The sequence below is a fragment of the Erpetoichthys calabaricus genome, chromosome 5 (genome assembly GCF_900747795.2).
Source record: "Erpetoichthys calabaricus chromosome 5, fErpCal1.3, whole genome shotgun sequence".
Taxonomy (NCBI): Eukaryota; Metazoa; Chordata; class Cladistia; order Polypteriformes; family Polypteridae; genus Erpetoichthys; species Erpetoichthys calabaricus.
Window position 1 is genome coordinate 232,685,945 of NC_041398.2, and position 21,722 is coordinate 232,707,666.

At 36.7% G+C, this 21,722-nt stretch overlaps 1 protein-coding gene across 7 annotated transcripts in view; it reads right to left on the reverse strand.

Moving 5' to 3' along the window:
- rapgef2b (Rap guanine nucleotide exchange factor 2b) overlaps positions 1-21,722 on the reverse strand; it is a 401,507-nt gene that overhangs the window by 231,831 nt on the left and 147,954 nt on the right. For all 7 annotated transcript variants that reach the window (XM_051928101.1, XM_028802636.2, XM_051928099.1 and 4 more), the window contains exons 2-3: positions 14,827-14,897; positions 6,984-7,040 (exon numbers count right to left, since the gene is read on the reverse strand). In XM_051928101.1, coding sequence (XP_051784061.1) covers positions 6,984-7,040; positions 14,827-14,897 — 128 coding nt within the window. The remainder of the gene's footprint in view (positions 1-6,983; positions 7,041-14,826; positions 14,898-21,722) is intronic.

A 21,722-nucleotide genomic window follows, 5' to 3' on the forward strand; every position in this document is an offset into this window, starting at 1 on the left:
GCCAATGGTGCTGGAGAGTTGTGCATGTTAATTGGATCATCACTGTGCTCTGTAGGCGTGAGAATGCTACTACAACGCTAATGAAACACATCAATTTGCAAAACTAGGCAAATACATAAAAATTCCCCCTGGGACAAATAAAGTTAATTCTTTCCATCCATCCATCCATCTGTTAATTTCCGTTAGAAGAAAGGGCATAGGACTGAAAAAACAATTTGTTATAACAAGGATTTCATTATAATTGAATTTTAACATAGCATGGCCTTTCGGCATATAACATTTGAGAAAGCGGACTGCAGAATGCAGAACTCGATGGCAACGTGTTTTTTTTCTTCTTGCCCATATCAATGGTATGAGAAGTTCCAACTTTTTCTGTAAAGTAAATTGCTGCCATCAGTGCCATGCAAAGCCTATATGGAGCCTCTCAACTGGTGGTGTGCGGTGATCTGGAGTGTGTGGCCCTCATGTGCAAGGCCTAAAAAAATAATTCCCCCATTTGGTCAATGTGCCGAGCAAGGTCAAACTGTACCTCGAGGCACCCAAAAATAAGCGGACGTTCGGAGCTCTGCAAATAGAGCTGAATAAAGCTGAAATTGACTGACAGTTACCCCTCCCCTTGATCCACCCACAATGCCTCTGGGCTGCAATAGCCCTTCTCGAGCTTCACTACACTACAAGAGTGTGATGAATGTTGAGTAAACCCAGTAACATAAACGTGGAATCAAACTGAATGTTCAGCAGAGCTCCACAATCAAGATTTTTGGTCATTGCCAGACAACATACACATCTTGCCCCTTTTTTCATTAAAAAAATGGCTTTATGGTCATGAATTTTGCAGATAAAACAGACTTTGCTGTATATATATATATATATATATATATACCAGGATGAGATATATAATATAAAAAAGTGTACAATTATTTTGATGAGGACAGAAACAGTTGAATATTAACAAACAAACCAATAAGAGTCAAAGAGGCAGTATAAAAAGGGGAAGTGCCATCACCCCCCAGACTTGATTCTATACACAGAATATATATATTTTTTAATAATCTAATAATGGTTTGGCTAACAGAGATTTTTGAAAGAAAGCGTTACTTGTATCTTCAGAGATATTTTCTGTGAGCATATTCTGCAATGGACTGGCACCTGAAGGTGTTGGGAAAGGCTCCAGCTTCCCACAAACACCAGCATAAGCAAAAACTGAATTTTCCTCTTCATAGTTCAATAGAACTATATGAAATACACCTGCAAAACCTGCACTTATCTTATTGTACTATGTAAGAAATAACAACCAAAAAAACAAGTTTATGAACCTCACATATAAAATATATATAGGTTGAGCATCCCTAATCTGAAATGCCTGAGACCTAAAGTATTTGAGATACTTTCAGATTTTGTAATATCTGCACATACATAATATCTTGGGGATGGGACCCAAATTGAAACACAAAATTTATTTATGCTTCATACACACCTTATACACATAACCTGAAGGTAATTTCATACAAAATTTGTAATAATTTTGTGCATGAAACAGTTTGCACACAGTAGCATCAGGAGAATAACATATCAGCTGTTAAACAACAGCAACAACAAACAACAGCAGGTTTTCAGTCTTCACCCAGGATGCTGTGTTTTAATTAAAAGGTTACTATACTCAGATAATAAGCAAAAAACAGAGTGGGTAATGCACGTAGGTCAGGCAATGGCAAAGGTTTTAAGCAAACTGGCACCAACAGACAGTCAGAGGCTACATTGAATAGCCACATTAACTGTGTTGCTCACTTCCCCTCTGGCACAGCAGTTTGGAAGTTCTGCCTAGCTGTTATCATGCCTTTCACCCTTTTTAAATGCACGCAAGTCTCACCAGTCGTCACCAGCCAATGGCTCATCATTCATGTGTTGGTGCTTCGTGGTGCTTAATATTTCACAGGGGGATTAAAGAAATCAGTTGTAAATGGTAAGTACCATCTCATGTGTTATTCATGTCAACTCAACAGTTTAAAAAAAAAAAAAAAGGAGAGGGAATATTGGTCAGAGACGCACATGGTCAAGTGAAGTCAGGTGTGGAATTTCCTACTTGTGACATTAAGTCAGTGTTCAAAATGTTTCAGATTATGGAGCATTTTAGAATGTCAGAGAAGGAACACTCAACCTGTACATATTTATATAGGTTGAATGTCGCTATTTATGTTGCTGTATTTTGCAGATGCATTTTTACACTTCACAATCAACCACTCAGTAATTTTGAATTCGTAAAACTTATAGCTATACCCCCCTCCACAAGATTGTTTTACAGTCCTACAGGTGTACTTGAATCAGTTTTTCTAAACATTTTTATGGTGTCCTGAAAACATCATTTTGCATTTGATTCTGTCCCATTCACTCTTAAAACTGAGATGCCCAACTGTTTAATGCAAAGACCATGTCATTAAAGCAAATGGAAAACACCTTAAAATTCTGATTTTAATTTTATTACAATGCTTTAAAATCCCTACTTTATTACTAGAATTACCAGAGCCACGAGAAAACTCGTAAATCCGGCCCACCTTAAATCCGTTCGCACCTCTCCGTCAGCACCTTTTGTCCTGTAAATATGCCCATTAAGACAAGCAGCAAGCAGCCTGCTATTTCATCCCCCACCGTCGCAGAATGTTCACTAAGTTCTCACAGCTCATGTCTTGTTTGATAAACTGGGAGTTTTAGAGTGGAAATAAAAGATCGTTATTTGGAACACATGCATTTCATGTGTGTTCCGTTTCTACAGTAATCTGTGTAAACACATTGTTAAAACAGAAACTTTTTCATATTTTTGTAATAAATGTTACAAAATGTAGGCATAAACTATAGAATGTGTGAAGCCTGAAGTCCAAAGATCAAATAAACACTTTCACAAAAGGTTCAAGGACGATACAACAGCTTCCGTGGCGTGGCGGTAAGATTTGCTAACTTGTAATCAAGGGGCCACCGGTTCAATCCCCACTGCCTCCTATATTTGCCGTTTTCAGTAGTGAGCTGCTCTTATTCTTAATATTATACAGTACACAGATACATTTGCTTTGCATCTGTAACAGACCGTGTACATTTATAGTACTGTACTTGTAAAAGTTACCTTTTTTTTTTTCAATTTTATTCTCTCACTCATGATCACGATACATACTACCAACAACCCCCCCACCCAGGGATCTGACGCGGTTAGTAAATACACACCCGATCTGGCGCTGTTCGTTTTCAAATAATTTTTCATTAGTGCGATGATGTTTTCTGATTGGTATTATTCAGGTCATAAAATGATTTCTTCAAAATATCATATATACCTACGTCTGTGTTTTTTTTTTTTTTTTTACAGTCCTAGTGCAAATATAGCATTGATAGGTCAGGCAACTTGCTAAGGGTTACACAAGTCACAGGTGGGTATTGAACTGGGGCCTGTATGTACAGCATAATTTACCGTGGATGACTTAATTTACTGAAAGATGTGAAGTAATGTTGATGCAACAACAACAGTGATATAACATAATCACTGAAAACATGTACTATACTTTACTATGTTATGCAATTAAAACTCCCTCAATTATGATAGGGAATATGAAAAGTACTTTTGCAGACGTCTCCTCATCTTTTTTATGAATACTTTCCCACAGATTTGTTCTACACTATTATCATTAAGAAATAAATACTGAAATTACATCATTTTCTCAAACTGTTAGTAATGCAGGCACATATTTATTAGAACACGTGTCAGTTAGTGAGATACATGACTGCAGTGTGTTAGAACGCACCAATGAGGGTGTTCAAAGGAATTCCTGAAATAAATTCAAACGAAGTACTAAAATGTATACAGGCAATATCAAGAAAACGCAACAGGAGAGTGAAATAAGCTTCAAGCAAATAAACATTCACATAAATCACTCTAATATAAAAGAAAATCTTGAGACGAGACAAGACTATTGCCAAGAGATTTTTTTCCAAGTCCCGCGAGACAAGACTTTTGCCACGATATTTTTAAAGTCCCGCCCTCCTCGCAACCATTTCAGGTTAACGGCCCACTCCCACGGTCATCTCACCTCTCATTCATGTGAATGCTTTTGTCAGACACAGTTCCTGCGCTCTCAGCTCTTATAAATTTTTAGATGTATTGTGTGCAAATCTTATTGAAGAATTTCAACCTTAAGGGTTATCAACAGAAGAAATGAGTACATAGGCAATTCTAGCAAAGAGAAACGATGAAGTCAAACGAATTAATGCGAAAATTATTGATCAGTTAAACGGCAAATTGGTTAAATGCATATCAATAGACTATGCTGAAACAGTTGGTGGTGATGTTGCGGAAGATGAAAACACCAACTTTCAATATCCCGTAGAATATCTACAACCGTTAACATCTTATGTATCGTAATGTTATTGTGTAATTTATGTATGAGTGATGGGCTATGCAATAGGACAAGATCAGTTGTATTCAAAATTGGTCAAACAATTCTGACATGTAAAATTTTAACAGGCGACAAGAAAGGTAATGTAGTACATCTTGCGCGGATAACAGACACCAAAGGTGATCTTGATATGCTATTCGTATTAAAACATTTAAGGTTTCCAGTTAGAATAGTTCTTGCTATGACAATTAACAAATCACAGGGACAAACATTTGAAAAACTATTTATCAGAGAGAAAGAAACGATATTCACTCATGAGAAGTTATACATTGTGTTATCACAATGCAAGTCCAAACACGAAATCAAAATTCAATGCAATATTGACAAAAAGTTAATTCCAAATATTGTTTTTATAGAAGTTTTACAGTAAAAGTGTAAGTTCAAAAAGTATTTTTGTGTTAATTTCAAAGCCAAACAGATTGAAACCATATAACTCAACGAATAACTCTAACACAACTTGAAATATAATTTTCTTTCAATTTATTACATTTTACTATTTTTTTTAGTATGGTAAATTACTCACTGTAATGCAAAATAGTTAGGTCTATTATGCATATGTTACAATTCTCATGAAAATAACAATCTGTTTAAATTGTACATCCGCTTCCCTATACGCGACAGACAAAGCCACTAAGTGGCTGGCGCGTAGCACCCGCCGGGTGTTGGTGAGCAAAGCAAGCAGGGGGCAAAGCCCCCTAGTAAGTAATTAAAAACCACACTTGGGACTCAAAGTGCAGATCAGCTGTATTAGAATAGTCAATCATGTTAAGTCTTGGTTTAACTGAATGAAAAAAGTGAGCAACCCAACTACTAAATGCAATACAGTAATCCCTCCTCCATCGCGGGGGTTGCGTTCCAGAGCCACCCGCGAAATAAGAAAATCCGCGAAGTAGAAACCATATGTTTATATGGTTATTTTTATATTGTCATGCTTGGGTCACAGATTTGCACAGAAACACAGGAGGTTGCAGAGAGACAGGAACGTTATTCAAACACTGCAAACAAACATTTGTCTCTTTTTCAAAAGTTTAAACTGTGCTCCATGACAAGACAGAGATGAGAGTTCAGTCTCACAATTAAATGAATGCAAACATATCTTCCTCTTCAAAGAAGCAAACAAATCAATAGGGCTGTTTGCTTTTAAGTATGCGAAGCACCGCGGCACAAAGCTGTTGAAGGTGGCAGCTCACACCCCCTCCGTCAGGAGCAGAGAGAGAGAGAGAGAGAGACAGATAAAAAAATCAATATGTGCCCTTCGTGCTTTTAAGTATGCGAAGCACTGCGCAGCATGTCGCTTCACGAAGCAGCTGCACAGAAGGTAGCAACGTGAAGATAATCTTTCAGCATTTTTAGACTAGCGTCCGTATCGTCTAGGTGTGCGAACAGCCCCCCTGCTCAATCCCCCTACGTCAGGATCAGAGAAAGTCAGAGCAAGAGAAAGAGAAAAGTAAGCTGGGTAGCTTCTCAGCCATCTGCCAATAGCGTCCCTTGTATGAAATCAACTGGGCAAACCAACTGAGGAAGCATGTACCAGAAATTAAAAGACCCATTGTCCGCAGAAATCCGCGAACCAGCAAAAAATCCGCAATATATATTTAAATATGCTTACATATAAAATCCACGATAGAGTGAAGCCGCGAAAGGCGAAGCGCGATATAGCGAGGGATCACTGTATAGCCTTGCTTTATTAATATACAGCAACCTTTACTTTAACTACATATAATATTAATTTATTTCCAGTTATTTAATCTAATTATCTTAATATGATATATTTAACAGACATTATTTCCAGGTTTGGGTCCCCTACTAAATATCAAAGCCAAATAATTAAATAGGCTGCTGTATTGATTTCAGGGAGGTAGTGGTTGACCATCCTATGAAAAACTGCAAGTTTGGCTGGTTGGGGAAGTTGTCTCCTTCTTGGTTGGGGGCAGCTGTATAATTAAAGTATTCACTTAAGATTTTTTATACTGGGGCATATCATCAAGAAAAAAACTGGGGAGGACGGAGTGACTTCCAGGAGATGATGAATCTCTTTAGGGATTTCATAGAGACACCTGAAACTTCTTAGAAAGCTCAGATGTCTTAATTCAACAGCAGATATTGCGACTTGAGGAAGATCAATAGGAGGTATATGGCAAGGCTTAAGGTCTAAAAGCTAAATGTTAAAAACACTCTCCTTTTTCTCAACAATCAAACATTTTATTAAAAATTGGCCAAGGAGACACATCATGTTAAAGCAAATTTCTGAAAGTTTGGCAGTGATGAGTGCTAGGTTTGTTTAAGTGTCTGTCAATTACAAGTATGAATGCATATGGTGCACTCCAACTGTGAGCAGGAGTGTGGTATCCTGGTCAACAGGAATTCATGACCAGATTTACACTGTCACTTCTGCAGCTCAAAGTAAACTTTACCAGCTTATTTTATAGTTTTGTATACATATGGTCACATTGTGTAGGTAACAGCAAGATATTTGCATTCTAGGGACCAAATGAGTCACAATCTATTACACTTTATAAATGAGACGAAAGACTTTCAAAAACTTACTAGTACAAAACTTCATTTGCTTCATGTCTTTCATAACGCACAGTTTCACACATTAACCTAAAACAAAAGAGAGCAAAAAACAGAGTGAGTTAAATATAAAAGCACGTCACTGTGATAAAAACAAACATTGTGTATTAATTATACCACAAAAACACGTTGTTGCAAAGAGGAAAGAATAGTTAAAAAAATAACATCATACAAAGGAGTTAAATTTAATTGATTACAGAAAGTAAAAAGAACTACAAATCAATTGATAATCAGAGGAAACTGAACTAATGATATATTTATCCAAATGTTGACTGGATAAGTTACATATCTCAAATCTATGCACCAGGATTTCTACATCTCATTTTGTTCATATGAGTCTTTGTTTTTAATAAACTTTAACAGCAGAATTCATGTGGAACTAAAACTTTCATAACAATTAATAAGCTGATGATGATGATGGCAACAAAAGAGAAAAATAGCAAACAAATGTGGGGAATGATGACTTATTAATAACTAAGTGAGATGTAAGTCTCTTTAAGTTAGGGAGTGAGATGCATGTGCTTTTACCTACTTTATGTGTTGTAAAAGTGACTCGAATCATTTTATTGTAATGAACAAAAGTACATACTCATAGATCATAGATCATACTCATAGGCAAACAGTTACTCCATGTTGAGAGTTCAGTATAAAAAAAACATTCAAAATGATTCCCTGTCCAGCGTTGTTCTTTATCTTGCAGCCAAATGCTACTAGACATGAAACACAGCATGCATCTGTATATAAAATCCAACATCTCTGTCTGTCTGTCCGCTTTTCACGTTGACAATTACTTAATGGATTTAGATCGTTTTTTTCTATAATTTGTTTGAACATTCCGGTTGATTTTGCAACCTCTCTCATCGTGCTAAGAATCATAGTTCATTTGCGGTAGCGATTTATTTGCATGAATCTGAGAGAGATGCAGTGGGTGGAGGGGAGGGGAGGGGGGCGGGGCCCTTCTCGCTCATGTGCCAGCCGCAAGGCGTATCTTACATCCGCTTAGCTAGCGAACGAGAGAACTACTTAACGGATTTAGATCTGGCTTTTTTCTACAATTTGCTTGAACATTCTGGTTGATTTTGCGACTTCTCACATCACGCTAAGAGTCATAGTTCGCTTGCAGGAGTGATATATTCACTATAATCTGAGACAGAGACTGCAGGCCGAGGGGAGGGGGAAGCGTGACGTCAGGAGTAGGGAGCCAGGCAGGGCCCTCCTCGCTATCCTGTTTCACTTCTACGCAGGTGAAGCCTTGGGGGACGGCTAGTAATATATATAAGTATGTGTACATGTATGTCTGTCTGTCTGTACAGTATGTATCATATATACTTGCATTTAAGATCTCCCGTGGATAAGTTGGAGCTTGAGTTTACTGTATAATTTCTGGTATTTTATAATGTTGGTCATATGTCGAATGTGGAAAACTCACGCTATTGGTCAAAGAGATTATAAAATGCTAACGCCCACCTGAGAAAGTAACCACGGAGCACACTGCCTTTTTTTTCAATGTATTGTACAGTGCATCCGGAAAGTATTCACAGCGCATCACTTTTTCCACATTTTGTTATGTTACAGCCTTATTCCAAAATGGATTAAATTCATTTTTTTCCTCAGAATTCTACACACAACTCCCCATAATGACAACGTGAAAAAAGTTTACTTGGTTTTTGCAAATTTATTAAAAATAAAAAAATTGAGAAAGCACATGTACATGAGTATTCACAGCCTTTGCCATGAAGCTCAAAATTGAGCTCAGGTACATCCTGTTTCCCCTGATCATCCTTGAGATGTTTCTGCAGCTTAATTGGAGTCCACCTGTGGTAAATTCAGTTGATTGGACATGATTTGGAAAGGCACACACCTGTCTATATAAGGTCCCACAGTTGACAGTTCATGTCAGAGCACAAACCAAGCATGAAGTCAAAGGAATTGTCTGTAGACCTCCGAGACAGGATTGTCTCGAGGCACAAATCTGGGGAAGGTTACAGAAAAATTTCTGCTGCTTTGAAAGTCCCGATGAGCACAGTGGCCTCCATCATCCGTAAGTGGAAGAAGTTCGAAACCACCAGGACTCTTCCTAGAGCTGGCCGGCCATCTAAACTGATCGGGGGAGAAGGGCCTTAGTCAGGGAGGTGACGAAGAACCCGATGAGCACTCTGTCAGAGCTCAAGAGGTCCTCTGTGGAGAGAGGAGAACCTTCCAGAAGGACAACCATATCTGCAGCAATCCACCAATCAGGCCTGTATGTTAGAGTGGCCAGACGGAAGCCACTCCTTAGTAAAAGGCACATGGCAGCCCGCCTGGAGTTTGCCAAAAGGCACCTGAAGGACTCTCAGACCATGAAAAAGAAAGTTCTCTGGTCTGATGAGACAAACATTGAACTCTTTGGTGTGAATGTCAGATGTCACGTTTGGAGGAAACCAGGCACGGCTCATCACCAGGCCAATACCGTCCCTACAGTGAAGCATGGTGGTGGCAGCATCATGCTGTGGGGATGTTTTTCAGTGGCAGGGACTGGGAGACTAGTCAGGATAAAGGGAAAGATGACTGCAGCAATGTACAGAGACATCCTGGATGAAAACCTGCTCCAGAGCGCTCTTGACCTCAGACTGGGGCGACAGTTCATCTTTCAGCAGGACATCGACCCTAAGCACACAGCCAAGATATCAAAGGAGTGGCTTCAGGACAACTCTGTGAATGTCCTTGAGTGGCCCAGCCAGAGCCCAGACTTGAATCCGATTGAACATCTCTGGAGAGATCTTAAAATGGCTGTGCACCGATGCTTCCCATCCAACCTGATGGAGCTTGAGAGGTGCTACAAAGAGGAATGGGCAAAACTGGCCAAGGATAAGCGTGTCAAGCTTGTAGCGTCATATTCAAAGAGACTTGAGGCTGTAATTGCTGCCAGAGGTGCATCGACAAAGTATTAAGCAAAGGCTGTGAATACTTATGTACATGGGATTTCTCAGTTTTTTTATTTTTAATAAATTTGCAAAAACCTCAAGTAAACGTTTTTCACGTTGTCATTATGGGGTGTTGTGTGTAGAATTCTGAGGAAAAAAATGAATTTAATCCATTTTGGAATAAGGCTGAAACATAACAAAATGTGGAAAAAGTGATGTGCTGTGAATACTTTCCGGATGCACTGTACATACATGACCACACGGTAATACCCAAACTATTCTGAAGCGACATTTACACTGTTTTGTGCATTTTGTATCACACACCCTCATATTCCTTTATCGTAAGATCATCCCTTATCTGGTGGTGCATTCGATCAGAAGAAAATATGAAGCTGGTTTAAAATTAAGTCATTGAAGTGTCGAAAGAAATTGGTAACTGTGCTGCTGCAACAAAATTTGAAGTTTCTGAGGAACTGGTGCGAGATTGGAGGAAGCAAAAAAGATTAAAAAAAAAAAAAAAAAAAAAAATGTGTCGCATTACTGAACAGCCGTATAAGTTGGGTCTGATTTTAAAATGGATTTTTTGCATTTCAAGACCGACTTATACGCAAGTATATATGGCACTTGTAACAAAGAACGGTCTATCTATCATTCTCTTGACATACGTAAATGTGGAAATTTACTGAAAACAAAATGAAGCTTTAGGGATTGGAAGATAGTGATTCAGTAGATAAAGTTTAATTTGCTTTCATCACCCATGGTGCGACTTTACAACATTATAACACTTCTGATGAGAACATGTCGTTCAGGTCAACAACCTTGTTAACATATGCAACTGGCAACGTGCAGTGCAAGTAGTTGCTTGACCATGATTTCGTGTCCATAATACATTCTAATGTGTTAAAGAATAGAGAGAACAAACAAACACAACTGAGACTAGTAGGCTAAAACATAATGCAGAATCAACTCTAAACCACCACAATTCCAAGGCATATGACACTACACATGTTGCAGACGTTGCATGAAAACTCTGTCTTTACCAGATGTATTAAACACCCTGCTGCTCCCTTCGCTAGTTGAAAACAAATGCCATAAACAGAGAGACATGCCAAATGATAACCAAATTAATCGATTTCCTTCTTGTTTCAGATAGAGAGTAGCTTACTTATTTCACAATCCATTCAATTTCCAGACATTACACAACCCTCAAACAAACCTTAATGCGATGGTTGTACTAGTAGTAGACATTCACTGGTCATGGTTTAACCGTCTCATGGCTGTATCACTTACAGCAATGTCTGTGCATCCAATGTGAGGAAGCTGTAAAGTACAGCATGCTTAACAAAGCAGATTTCTGTTTTTTAATTCTGCTTACTTGCTTAGGGGAGTTGACAATGCGAGGGCGGTGACGACTTTGTTGTCTATCTACTCCTTAATGATGTGAGGGAATGTGGTTGAACAAGGCAATTGTTTTTTATTCACATAAATGCAGACCCTGCATTTCTCGAGAGTTACAAAAGTTGTTGACTAGGGAATACGTTGGGTCACGTTTCGCACGATTTTTGCCTAATTTTGTTTATACATGCCCTTAATCTGGGAACTTGCCTTTCAACTCCATGGTAGGAGTGAATGTATGAAAGGTAAAATTGTAATATGACTCACAAATAGAACACATACTGTATGCACAGCTTCAGAACTGCAGGATTTGATTTCTGGTCCAGTCACAGGAATGGATTGGAATTCCTAGCAGTGTTGTCTATTGCTCTGGAATGTTTTTTTTTTTTTTTCAACTACTTAAATGTTTCTCCAACATCCGGACTACAAATGTGTACACGGGTTTACTTTTAAGGAGTGCACATTGTCATTTAAAAAGATGAAGGTGGAGGCAATATTGATTTATGCCCTCAGATGCACCATAGTACTGAAAAGGTTACAAACAGAGAATTCTTGTAAAATGATAAGAGTATCAACTCTTCTCCAAAGCCCTGGCACAATGGGAGATACAATTAATTACTTTTGCTCTGACATACTGTCAATAGTATAATATAGGTTCAAAACAAAGCTGGCTCCCTCATAAAAATCAGTTAATCTTTCCATTTTCTAACCCACTGGCTCTAGAGGGCAACCAGTGCCTTTCTTAGCAGCATTGGGTGCAATACAAGAAACAAGCTTCAATTGGATGTTTGATATAGAGCAAAACAGCTTATTATACAGTGTGAATGTATTGCATGTGGGCTACAGATATTTGCACTACAGTTTACCTAGCTTTTAATTTTTATGTTAATTATTTTGCATTGAAATGGAAGGGAGAAGCAGTTCTATCAATTTGAATGCCTGAAGTATTTATATATGACACAACTGTACATCCTTTAAAACATTCTTACATCCTTTAAAGCCCCAATTTGAGAGTCTAGGAGTTCTGGCTTGACCAATTTTCCAAGAAATTTCAAAGCAAAGCAGTTTCCATCTTTAAAGAGTGCTGTCTTTCCCAGGAGGCATTGGGGTCACGCCTGCAGTGGACTGTGAAATACATCTGAGACAAATTATTACATTTATTTATTTAAAGGAAAATCTACTGTGCGTAGCATCAGTAGAATATACTATATAACCATGTGGCCAAAATATGCTGATTTGTTTTTTTTTAATTTATAAGTCATGCTAATTGAGCAGATTTTATAAATGTATTTCCCACTGCAGATGGCGCTTTTATGATTATCCTTAACGTACAGCAGATGAAAAAAAATATGTGGCTTCTGTCTAAGACACACATATGCTCTACGGAGCACACCTGAAAAAAATTAATTCAGCAATGTCCAGATTCTCTCACACACAGTGGAATTACTCCCAAGGCTTCAATGATCAAAATCTCAATTTAGAAATAAAACAAGTGGCCAGTGTTATTGGCACCCATTCATTTTAGGGATATCATATATAAAATCATCTGAAAAAATGTTAACGGTGAAACAAACTTTATTCTCTATACACTCTCATTTGTTTGCTACCGAGCATCATGCACAAGATACAGGTAACTATAAAAAAAAATGTCAGGAAATATTATGAAATCAAAAACGTTTCCCTGACACAATTATTGGCACCCTTTTCCATGATATAATTCAGTTTAATTGAAAGAACTAGTTTTTCATTACAGAGAAATCAGACTCACCGGCAGTAAAATGCCAGCATTAACATGACATGAGTTAACCAATGAATGACGGCTTTAATGCTTAAAAATTGTCACTTGTCTTTCTTGGTTACTTATTAACAATGTCAAAGAAAAGAGGGCACCTGATACCTCAGAAAAAACTATTACCAACAATTTAAAAATGTAAAAGGCTACAAGGTCATCTTTTTGGTATTTCTGCTTCCATAGTTCGCCATTTTATCATGACAATTGCTCCTCATGGAATTGTCAAAAAATTTTCAGGATGTGGAGGGATGGGGAAAATTGATTAAAGAAGTTTTCAGAAATTGGTGCAAACTGTTGAAAAAAAACACCGCCTTAAAACATTCAACATTGCTTAAATCTGACCTGGAGTTATCTGGAGTGATGGTTTCAACCTTTACCATACACTGCACACTAAACCGAGAAGGGCTTGTATGGAAAAGGACAAGATGACCCATGACAAACATAAATAGTCAGGCGGATCTTTGTCCAAACGTACCTGGACAAACCAAACATTCTGTAGAATGATGAAATTAGAGACCCTTGAAATACATAACAATTTGTTTATAGACTATGAATCGACACTTATAAAGAAAAGTACACCCAACCTACAGTTAAATATGTTTAAGGTTTCATAAATGTGTGCGGCTGCCTTGCCAACCATGGTCCTTGAGGTCTTGAGCATAGTAGAGGAATCAGAGAATTACCAGTGCCGTTTAGAACAAACTATGCTACCTAGTGTCAACAAACTAGTTATGAGTCCTCTAGAAGGACAATGACCTAAAACACACACCCAACACCAGTAAATAAAGGTTAAAAAGGAAAAAAAAATGTAACTGGCCTGCAATATGTCCTGATCTCAGTCTAACTGAAAAAAACTTTTAGAAAGAGCTGAAATCTGCTGTCGTGAAAGGCAATTCTGTAGACACTCAGCACTAGAACAAATTTGAACTAAAAACAGGAAAAAACTACTAGCAGGCACAAAAACAGATGGCAACAAGAAACGTTTGGAAACTGTTGTCAAAGGATGTGCAACTAAGTACTAAGGAAGGATACCTATAATGCTGTCCAGGTTTTATTTTCATTTCCCTCTGTGGAAAAAGATACAGTTGGACAGACATCTTTTTGTTGTACAACTTTGGATGTCCTATTGAATTATTCTGATGATCAAAGGTTAGTATATATTCAAATATTTCTGAAGATGTTATACATACATAGAAACGAGATGTTATACATACATAGAAACGCAGACAGAAAGAGTGCTATAAAAGGCAATAAATAGACATAGATACAAAGTCACACAGACAGAAAGACTGAAATAAAAGGCACTACAGGACAGACAGACATGAAAGTGACTATATTTCATATAGATAAGACATAAATCCACTAGAGAGATAGAGAAACAGATACAAAGATAGATATGAAATGCACCAATAATAATAATAATAATATAAATATTGTTCCTTTACCAATGTGTCTGTTATAACTGTATATAACTCACTGGTGTGAAAATGTTCACAATAGGGGAAAAAAAGTAGGCTGTTTTATGCATGGGTTGTTACGTTTACCACTTTGCTTGAGGTGCACCCTGCTTTCACAATGACAGCACAGTTTCATGCAAAAGAATGTTTCCTAAATTGACTTTTTATTTGCTAGTATCATTTACTATGTACCTAAGCGCATTTTTAATACACTAATAATAATTAACTACTTTATACAATTACAAATTAACCATTACAGATGTACATACCTTAACTGATGCTCCCTCAGATTTGATAAAGCTTCCATTCCATGAAGATAGGAGTAAACAATTTCTAGATCCTGCAAAATACAAACACATAGATTAATGGTTATATTTCGTTTTAAATAAAAAAAGGGTGTGAACAAGTATATTCCATATCTTCTGAAATCATTTCACATTGTCAGAAGTACATTTTGTCTTCCTCCCTTCTCTTTTAAACCCCATACATAATCCTGAATGGACAGAATCAATCTGTGTAAATTTTAAGTGCAGCTTAGGCCATCATAATGAGCAGGATGTCCAAACAAACACATACATCATCTTATTTTTACATACATAAAACATTGCCTGTCAGCATCAAACATTCATATTTTCAGAACTACAACAAGGGATCAGAATATAAAAGTGATGCAGGTGATATGAAAGGCTCTGTCCTTCTTCTGGCTTCCACACTTACTACTAACTCATTTCTCAGCCATTCAGCTGCTTCCTAATGACGTACCAAGAGGAAAACACCACACCTACAATTCCAGGTTTTTTTTGAATATATGCACTAAAATGGACCAGGTCACGCATAGCAAAAAAAAAAAAAAAAAAAAAAAAGACTAGATGTAAAGTACAAGGGGTGGATTGTTTAGAAACAGAGACTCTTTCACAAGGTACCCATTTATTTAGCGTAGGATGCCAAAAGCAACATATGACAAACTTATGATCCAATTACTTATTTTATTTCACTTCCAAAAAAATTTCAAAAGCTTCCACCTTAGTATTGAAAAATCAGCAAGATGATCATAGCTGGAAACTTTTTCAACAATCATAAAGTAAATTGAAACATAAAGAAATATACAGTAAAGGATGAGTTCATGGTTACATTTCCTTCTTTGGTAGACGCTCACATACATGCCTTGCTTCAGTTAGCAAAATAAATGTTGTGCTACTCCCACTGCATCCTTTGCCATGAGACAACCATCCTATTTAGCAATAACTTACAAGAAGCAGACATACAGCTACCACTGTGCCAAATATAAATATTAATAATATGTCTTTTACATATGACATTTATTTTTTTATAAAAGAAACAGGAAACACACTAAGGTGACTCAGAATTCACAATTTTGCAATGGAAACACCAAGTTTAAAACTGTATTAATAAAAAATAAGGCTTTACAGAGTAAAGTAAAGTAAAACTAGCCATCTCATTATTTTACCTTTTTTAATCCACTGCTGGCTTTAACCTTTAACTAATACAAAATAAATAAAATTGCATTAGACTATTTCTCTCTATTTTACATTTTCTTTATACTTTACACCATTCACTATTATTTCTGCTGTATGAAAAACTAATTCCATTTTATCACATGCAGTCTGCAGATCCTCTGTGGGTCAGTATAGTTATAGTGCTTCAATTACATTAAGGCCTTGAGCTGATCCCAGAAATATCAGTTACAATGAAGGAACTAGCCAAGCCTGGACAAGCATATGTCCATGACAGGGGCCACTTCAGGAATATATTGGGAAAAATTACAATCACCAGTTAACCTAACCTACACATCTTTCAGAATGAGGTAGGAAAATCAAGACCACTCTGAGAGAAACATAAAAGACATAGACAGGAGGAAAGCCTTCAACTCACACTGGTTGGGTAAGGGATTAGAAGCCAGGATGCTGGATTTTGAGGCAGCAGCACTAACCATTGTACCACCTATACAGCACCTAAATATAATTTGGCACCTTCAAATGCAAAGTATATTATATATATATATGTAGGGTTTGTTGGAAGATATTAATATCTAACAACTTTAATAATTTATTAGCAGAAACAATGCATTGTAATAGAAACACTGACAAGGGCAATGAATTATGCATTTACCACTAATACATTTTTACACACATATATAATAATACATACAGTACATAAATACACACGGACAGTACGGAAGTGGGGCAAGAAAGGGTGGGGGTGAAAGAGACATGGAAGGTATATATATATGAGTTAGCATTACACACACATGCGCACACACATACAAGCATAACCCTCAGGTACATTGAAAAAGTCTTGGGCATATATGAATTTGCTATCCAATATTGATATACTTTGGTATGGTACGCACTTTGATATAGATACCAAATACATTAACAAAAATTTCCCTTTTGTAGTTATTGTTTAATGAGATTTGTTAAAACAAGGCCGTTTATTTACCTATTATTGGCTTATATGACCAATTTACATATACTATTCCAATCAATAGGGCTTTGATAATTTCAGAGCTTCTACAAGGAGGACTGTTTATTTCCATTTCTATAGTGCTAACTCTATTAAAAACCACAAGTCAGTTACTTGGACTTCTGTAACAACTTCAACATTGCTGTTAATCAATAAATAAAATAAACACATTTACTTCAGAATGAAAAAATATTCCACAAATTCAGTGTAATAACATCCGGCGCCGCCGAGAGTGGCAGCCTTTTCAGCAGCTATGCTGCTGCTGAAGAATGTGAATTTCCCATTGGGATTAATAAAGTATCTATCTATCTCTATCTATCTAATAAGTAGAGCCCCAAAAAAAATAGAACAGAAAATTGTCCGAGTCTTCACTGCCACCTAGTGTTAAAAAACTGGTAACAATATGCTCTGGTGTGTGTACATTTTGTCATATTTTTTTTGTAACAAGAATTGAAGGACAATAAAAACAATATTACATTTCCAGTTAAAAAAAGCTTATGGTAATACTAACAACATAAAATAGTACATTTCAGAAGATGATGTCCCTTAAGAATGCTTTGAGACCATTTATAGACAGCACCTCATATTTATTTTTTTTCTGTGCTACATTACAAACCTTTTTCTTTTTACTATCCTGCACTAACTTTCAAGCAGCAATGCACTAGAAATGATACCACAAATTACAAACTTCATAATACTGAAACTATGAAAAATAGGGAAACAGCAGATACACATTTTTGTGTACTATCAGTAAAAATAATTTTACCTATATATACCCTTTCAGTTGTCTATAATGCAAAACATACAAAGGAAAATCTGTTAAAAAAACAAAAACAGTGAAAAACAGTTTAATCTCTCTCTAAAAAAAAGGGTAATCAATGAAAGCAAAATAGAAAAAAATACATAAATTACATAAGTTTAAATCACACACATAATATTCATCTATCTATCTCTCTCTCTATTTATATATATATATATATATATATATATATATATATATATATATATATATATATACACACACACACACACAAAGCCAAAGCATCATGACCACTCCCATATGAAGCAAATGATGTCATAACTATCCTATAATAATAGCATATGCAGTGTCAAGGTCAGAGATACATTTAGTGATAAGCTGACATTAAGTACTCATGGTTGACATTTTGAATGGAGACAATATGGGCAGGTGTCAAAGTCTATGGCATGCTCATGGTCAGTCATAGTGAGTACTTACTGAAAGTGGTCCAAGGAGAAAAAAGTCATGAGTCGCCAACACAATGTTGAACAGCCAAGACTCATTGATGCAAGAAGTCAATAAAGGCTATAATTTCTGGTGTGAACTAATAGAAGGGATCCCATGGCACAAATCGCAGAGAACATTAATAGTGATTACGAGTGTAACGCAGCATGGCAGTAGCAGCAGCAGCAAGCCAGCAGCTGATCGAGCAAAGAGGAGGTAAAAAAAAAAAAACCTATTTGTTTCCCACTGTATCATCGTTTAAGAGGGGGCTTTGGAGGAGCAACTGTATCCCTTTGGGGTGCGTTCAGCCCCCCTCGATACAACGCGAGCGAAGCGAGCAGGGGGGAACATCCTAGTGTATAGTGTGTGTGTGTACTGTAAATATTATATATATATATATATATATTTTTTTTTTTTTTTTTTGGAAAATATATGTATGAGTATGAGTGTGCTTGAGGCATTTCAGCAATCACAAGCAATTTCATCTGGGTTTCTTAATTTTCTCCCACATCTCCAAAGATATTTGGACTGCATTAACTAACAGTTTCAAACTGCCCCAATGTGACTTTGGGTGTGTGTGTTATGATGTTGACAGGTAATCATTCATTATTTTCCTTACCTCTTCAAACATTATTTCTGTCCCCTGAAAATGAGTATAACATATCAAATTATTTCAGGTATTCAAGCTCTGGGACACATCCCAAGCATTGCCCAGTTATGGGTTCCACCCCTCACTAATCTATCAATATTTGAACACAATTAAGAAAGTAGACTCCACAGAAAAAAGTTGGATTAAAAAGAATATTGTAAAAGAAAGTTACAATTTAAAGATTTGGCAAGAAATGCAAATTTCTGAATTTTGTTTACATGTAAACTAGCACACATTCCCAATTATACAAAATAAGACAAGAAAAAAGCTAGTTCAACAATTAGCTCATTTAGAAGTATAATTGAGCCATTTGCTTATGAAACTGATTAGAGTGAAACCCCACAGCCACAGTGGTATCCAGGACTGAACTTGGGGACGCCCTGCTTTAAAAAAAAGTTAAATGAAGCCTTAAAAATTTGATAAAACTTTAGCTTTAGGATCTTACAATAATACAACAATTAGAAAAGGAAACTGGAAATCTATACAAAGATCAGGAGTGCATATTCCATTAAGGCACCCTAAAATCAACTGTGCTTAAATCACAGGGTGAATTAATGAAGTAGCTACAGAGGAACACTAAACTGCTGTTCAATCTAAGGGCAAGTGGAAAACAAAAGAAAAAAAATCTGAAATTAAAAAATATATTTTTAAAAACTGTCATGTTCGTAGGGAAAGGTTAATAAAGGCATTATGTAGAAAAACAAACAATCAAGCAGACAATACATAGATAAGATATAAAAGCCAAAACCAACAAAAAAACACTTCTTTCATAAAAAGATTTGGACACTAGATGGCAGACTATGGCTTCTCTCAAAAGGCCTGCATTTAAAAACACTCCCTTCATTATTACTGAAAGACTGCATTTAGATAAATTCACCATTACGTTTACTACTTTATGGAGCATTTAGCTGCTTGATTTATGCTACCATCTAAATGGTGCTATGTGTGGATTCACTTCAGCTCAATCCACTGCTGACCTCATGATCAAGCTGAAGGCTTTTAATAGATGTAGTCTCTAAAAGCTCTTTGAGATTTCAAAATCTGGTCATTTTAAACCTGTACTCAAACTGTGATCCTATCTTTTTATTATTATTTTATCATTATTATTACAGAATGTGGTAAGGAATCACCAGTGCCAAATAGTTCCCTAATCAGGAAAGGGGCTAGTCAAGGAGCAAAGAGCAGATGACATGAAGAATCACCTTGGTAAATGAAGGATGGGTCCCTGGAATAAAATTTTTAAGACTCCTAAATGAGAGGACTATGGAACGGAAATGGAACACTACATAATCCTCTCCTCCTGGTTACTAAATATTAGATAGCACAGTCCAGTGTTCCATTAAGTACTTGCTAAACCTGAAGATAAATGCCCAAATGCATATACTAGCTTGGGGGGCAAAAACTAGGCTTCTGTTCCTTTAACTTGAACCCCAACTGAACAGTCCAGTATATGATATATGAGCTGTCCATGGAGACCAACGATGGACAATAACAAAGAGAATCAAAAATGCAAATGAAGAAATCTCATGTTACTCATGTCGCGTAATCCACGTGTCCAGTCAACAAGGCATATAACAACAGTGTACCAAATGCACGTATTTTTACTAAAATATTGTCAAATAAACCACCTCTGAAAAATGCTCTCATGAACTAAAATGGGACACGATCTGATGTAAATGACCATTTGAACTGTAGACCCACGTCTTTTCATTTCATTTATATTCAAAGCGAAGACCCACAACTGGAGCTCCCCTCTGGATTATTTAGTGGCACTCTCTGAAACTCCATGAGTTGACTTTTTGCTTGTTTAAGAACCTCTGACATGCACAAGAATGAGGCATATACTCTTTTCTCTTTTCTCACATTTTTGTTTAACATTTAATCTTCAATTTTAGTCATCTCTCTGCGCTTTGCAATGTTGAAATCATGGACTCATGATCAATGAAATAGGAAGCAAGTAGATCTTCAGTTCAAATGCTTATATGCATTTCAGCACATTCCATTTTCATTTAGGAGTATGTTTTCCACAAGTGCTATACTTAACAATATTTTAGTAAAAATACATGCATTTGAGACACTGTGAGCATACAACTGGATGATCTGACATGTGGATTGTGCAACACAATTAATTTGTGTTATTTTCATGGATGTTTTTGATACTGTTTGCCATTGTGCAGGTTTGGACTCCACAGACACCTATTCTTTCATAAATTCTGTATGAACACACTTTCTCAGCCATCAATATAAGTTATATGGGGAAAGTAAAATACATACGTAAGTAATTTTTTGTGGAAGTAGTATTCCGTTAACAATTATTGATTGGTATTAAAAGGCCTAAAGTGTGTCAAGAAAACATTCCCCATTACACCACAATCACCAGTAGGCTATGCATGCATTCATGCTGTTGGTGCCAAATTCCGACGATACCATTTCAGCAGAATCAAGATTCATGAGACCAGACTATATTTTCCAGTCTTCATCTGTCCAGTTTTTTTCAGCTTGTGCACACTGTAGCCTCAGCTTTCTGTAAGTGGAACCTGCCATGGTCTTCTGCTGTGGTAGCCCATCAACTCACGATCCAATGTGGGGTGTATTCTAAAATGTTTTTTGCTGACCAGTTGTATGGAGTGGTTATCCGAGTTACTGCAGCCTGTCAGCACAGACAAGTCTCACCATAATCCTCTAACTTCTCATTAATGGGGCATTTTCATCCACAGAACTGCCACTCACTGGATGTTTTTTGTACATAAAAGTCCCAGGAGATCAGCAGTTACAAAAATTCTCAAACC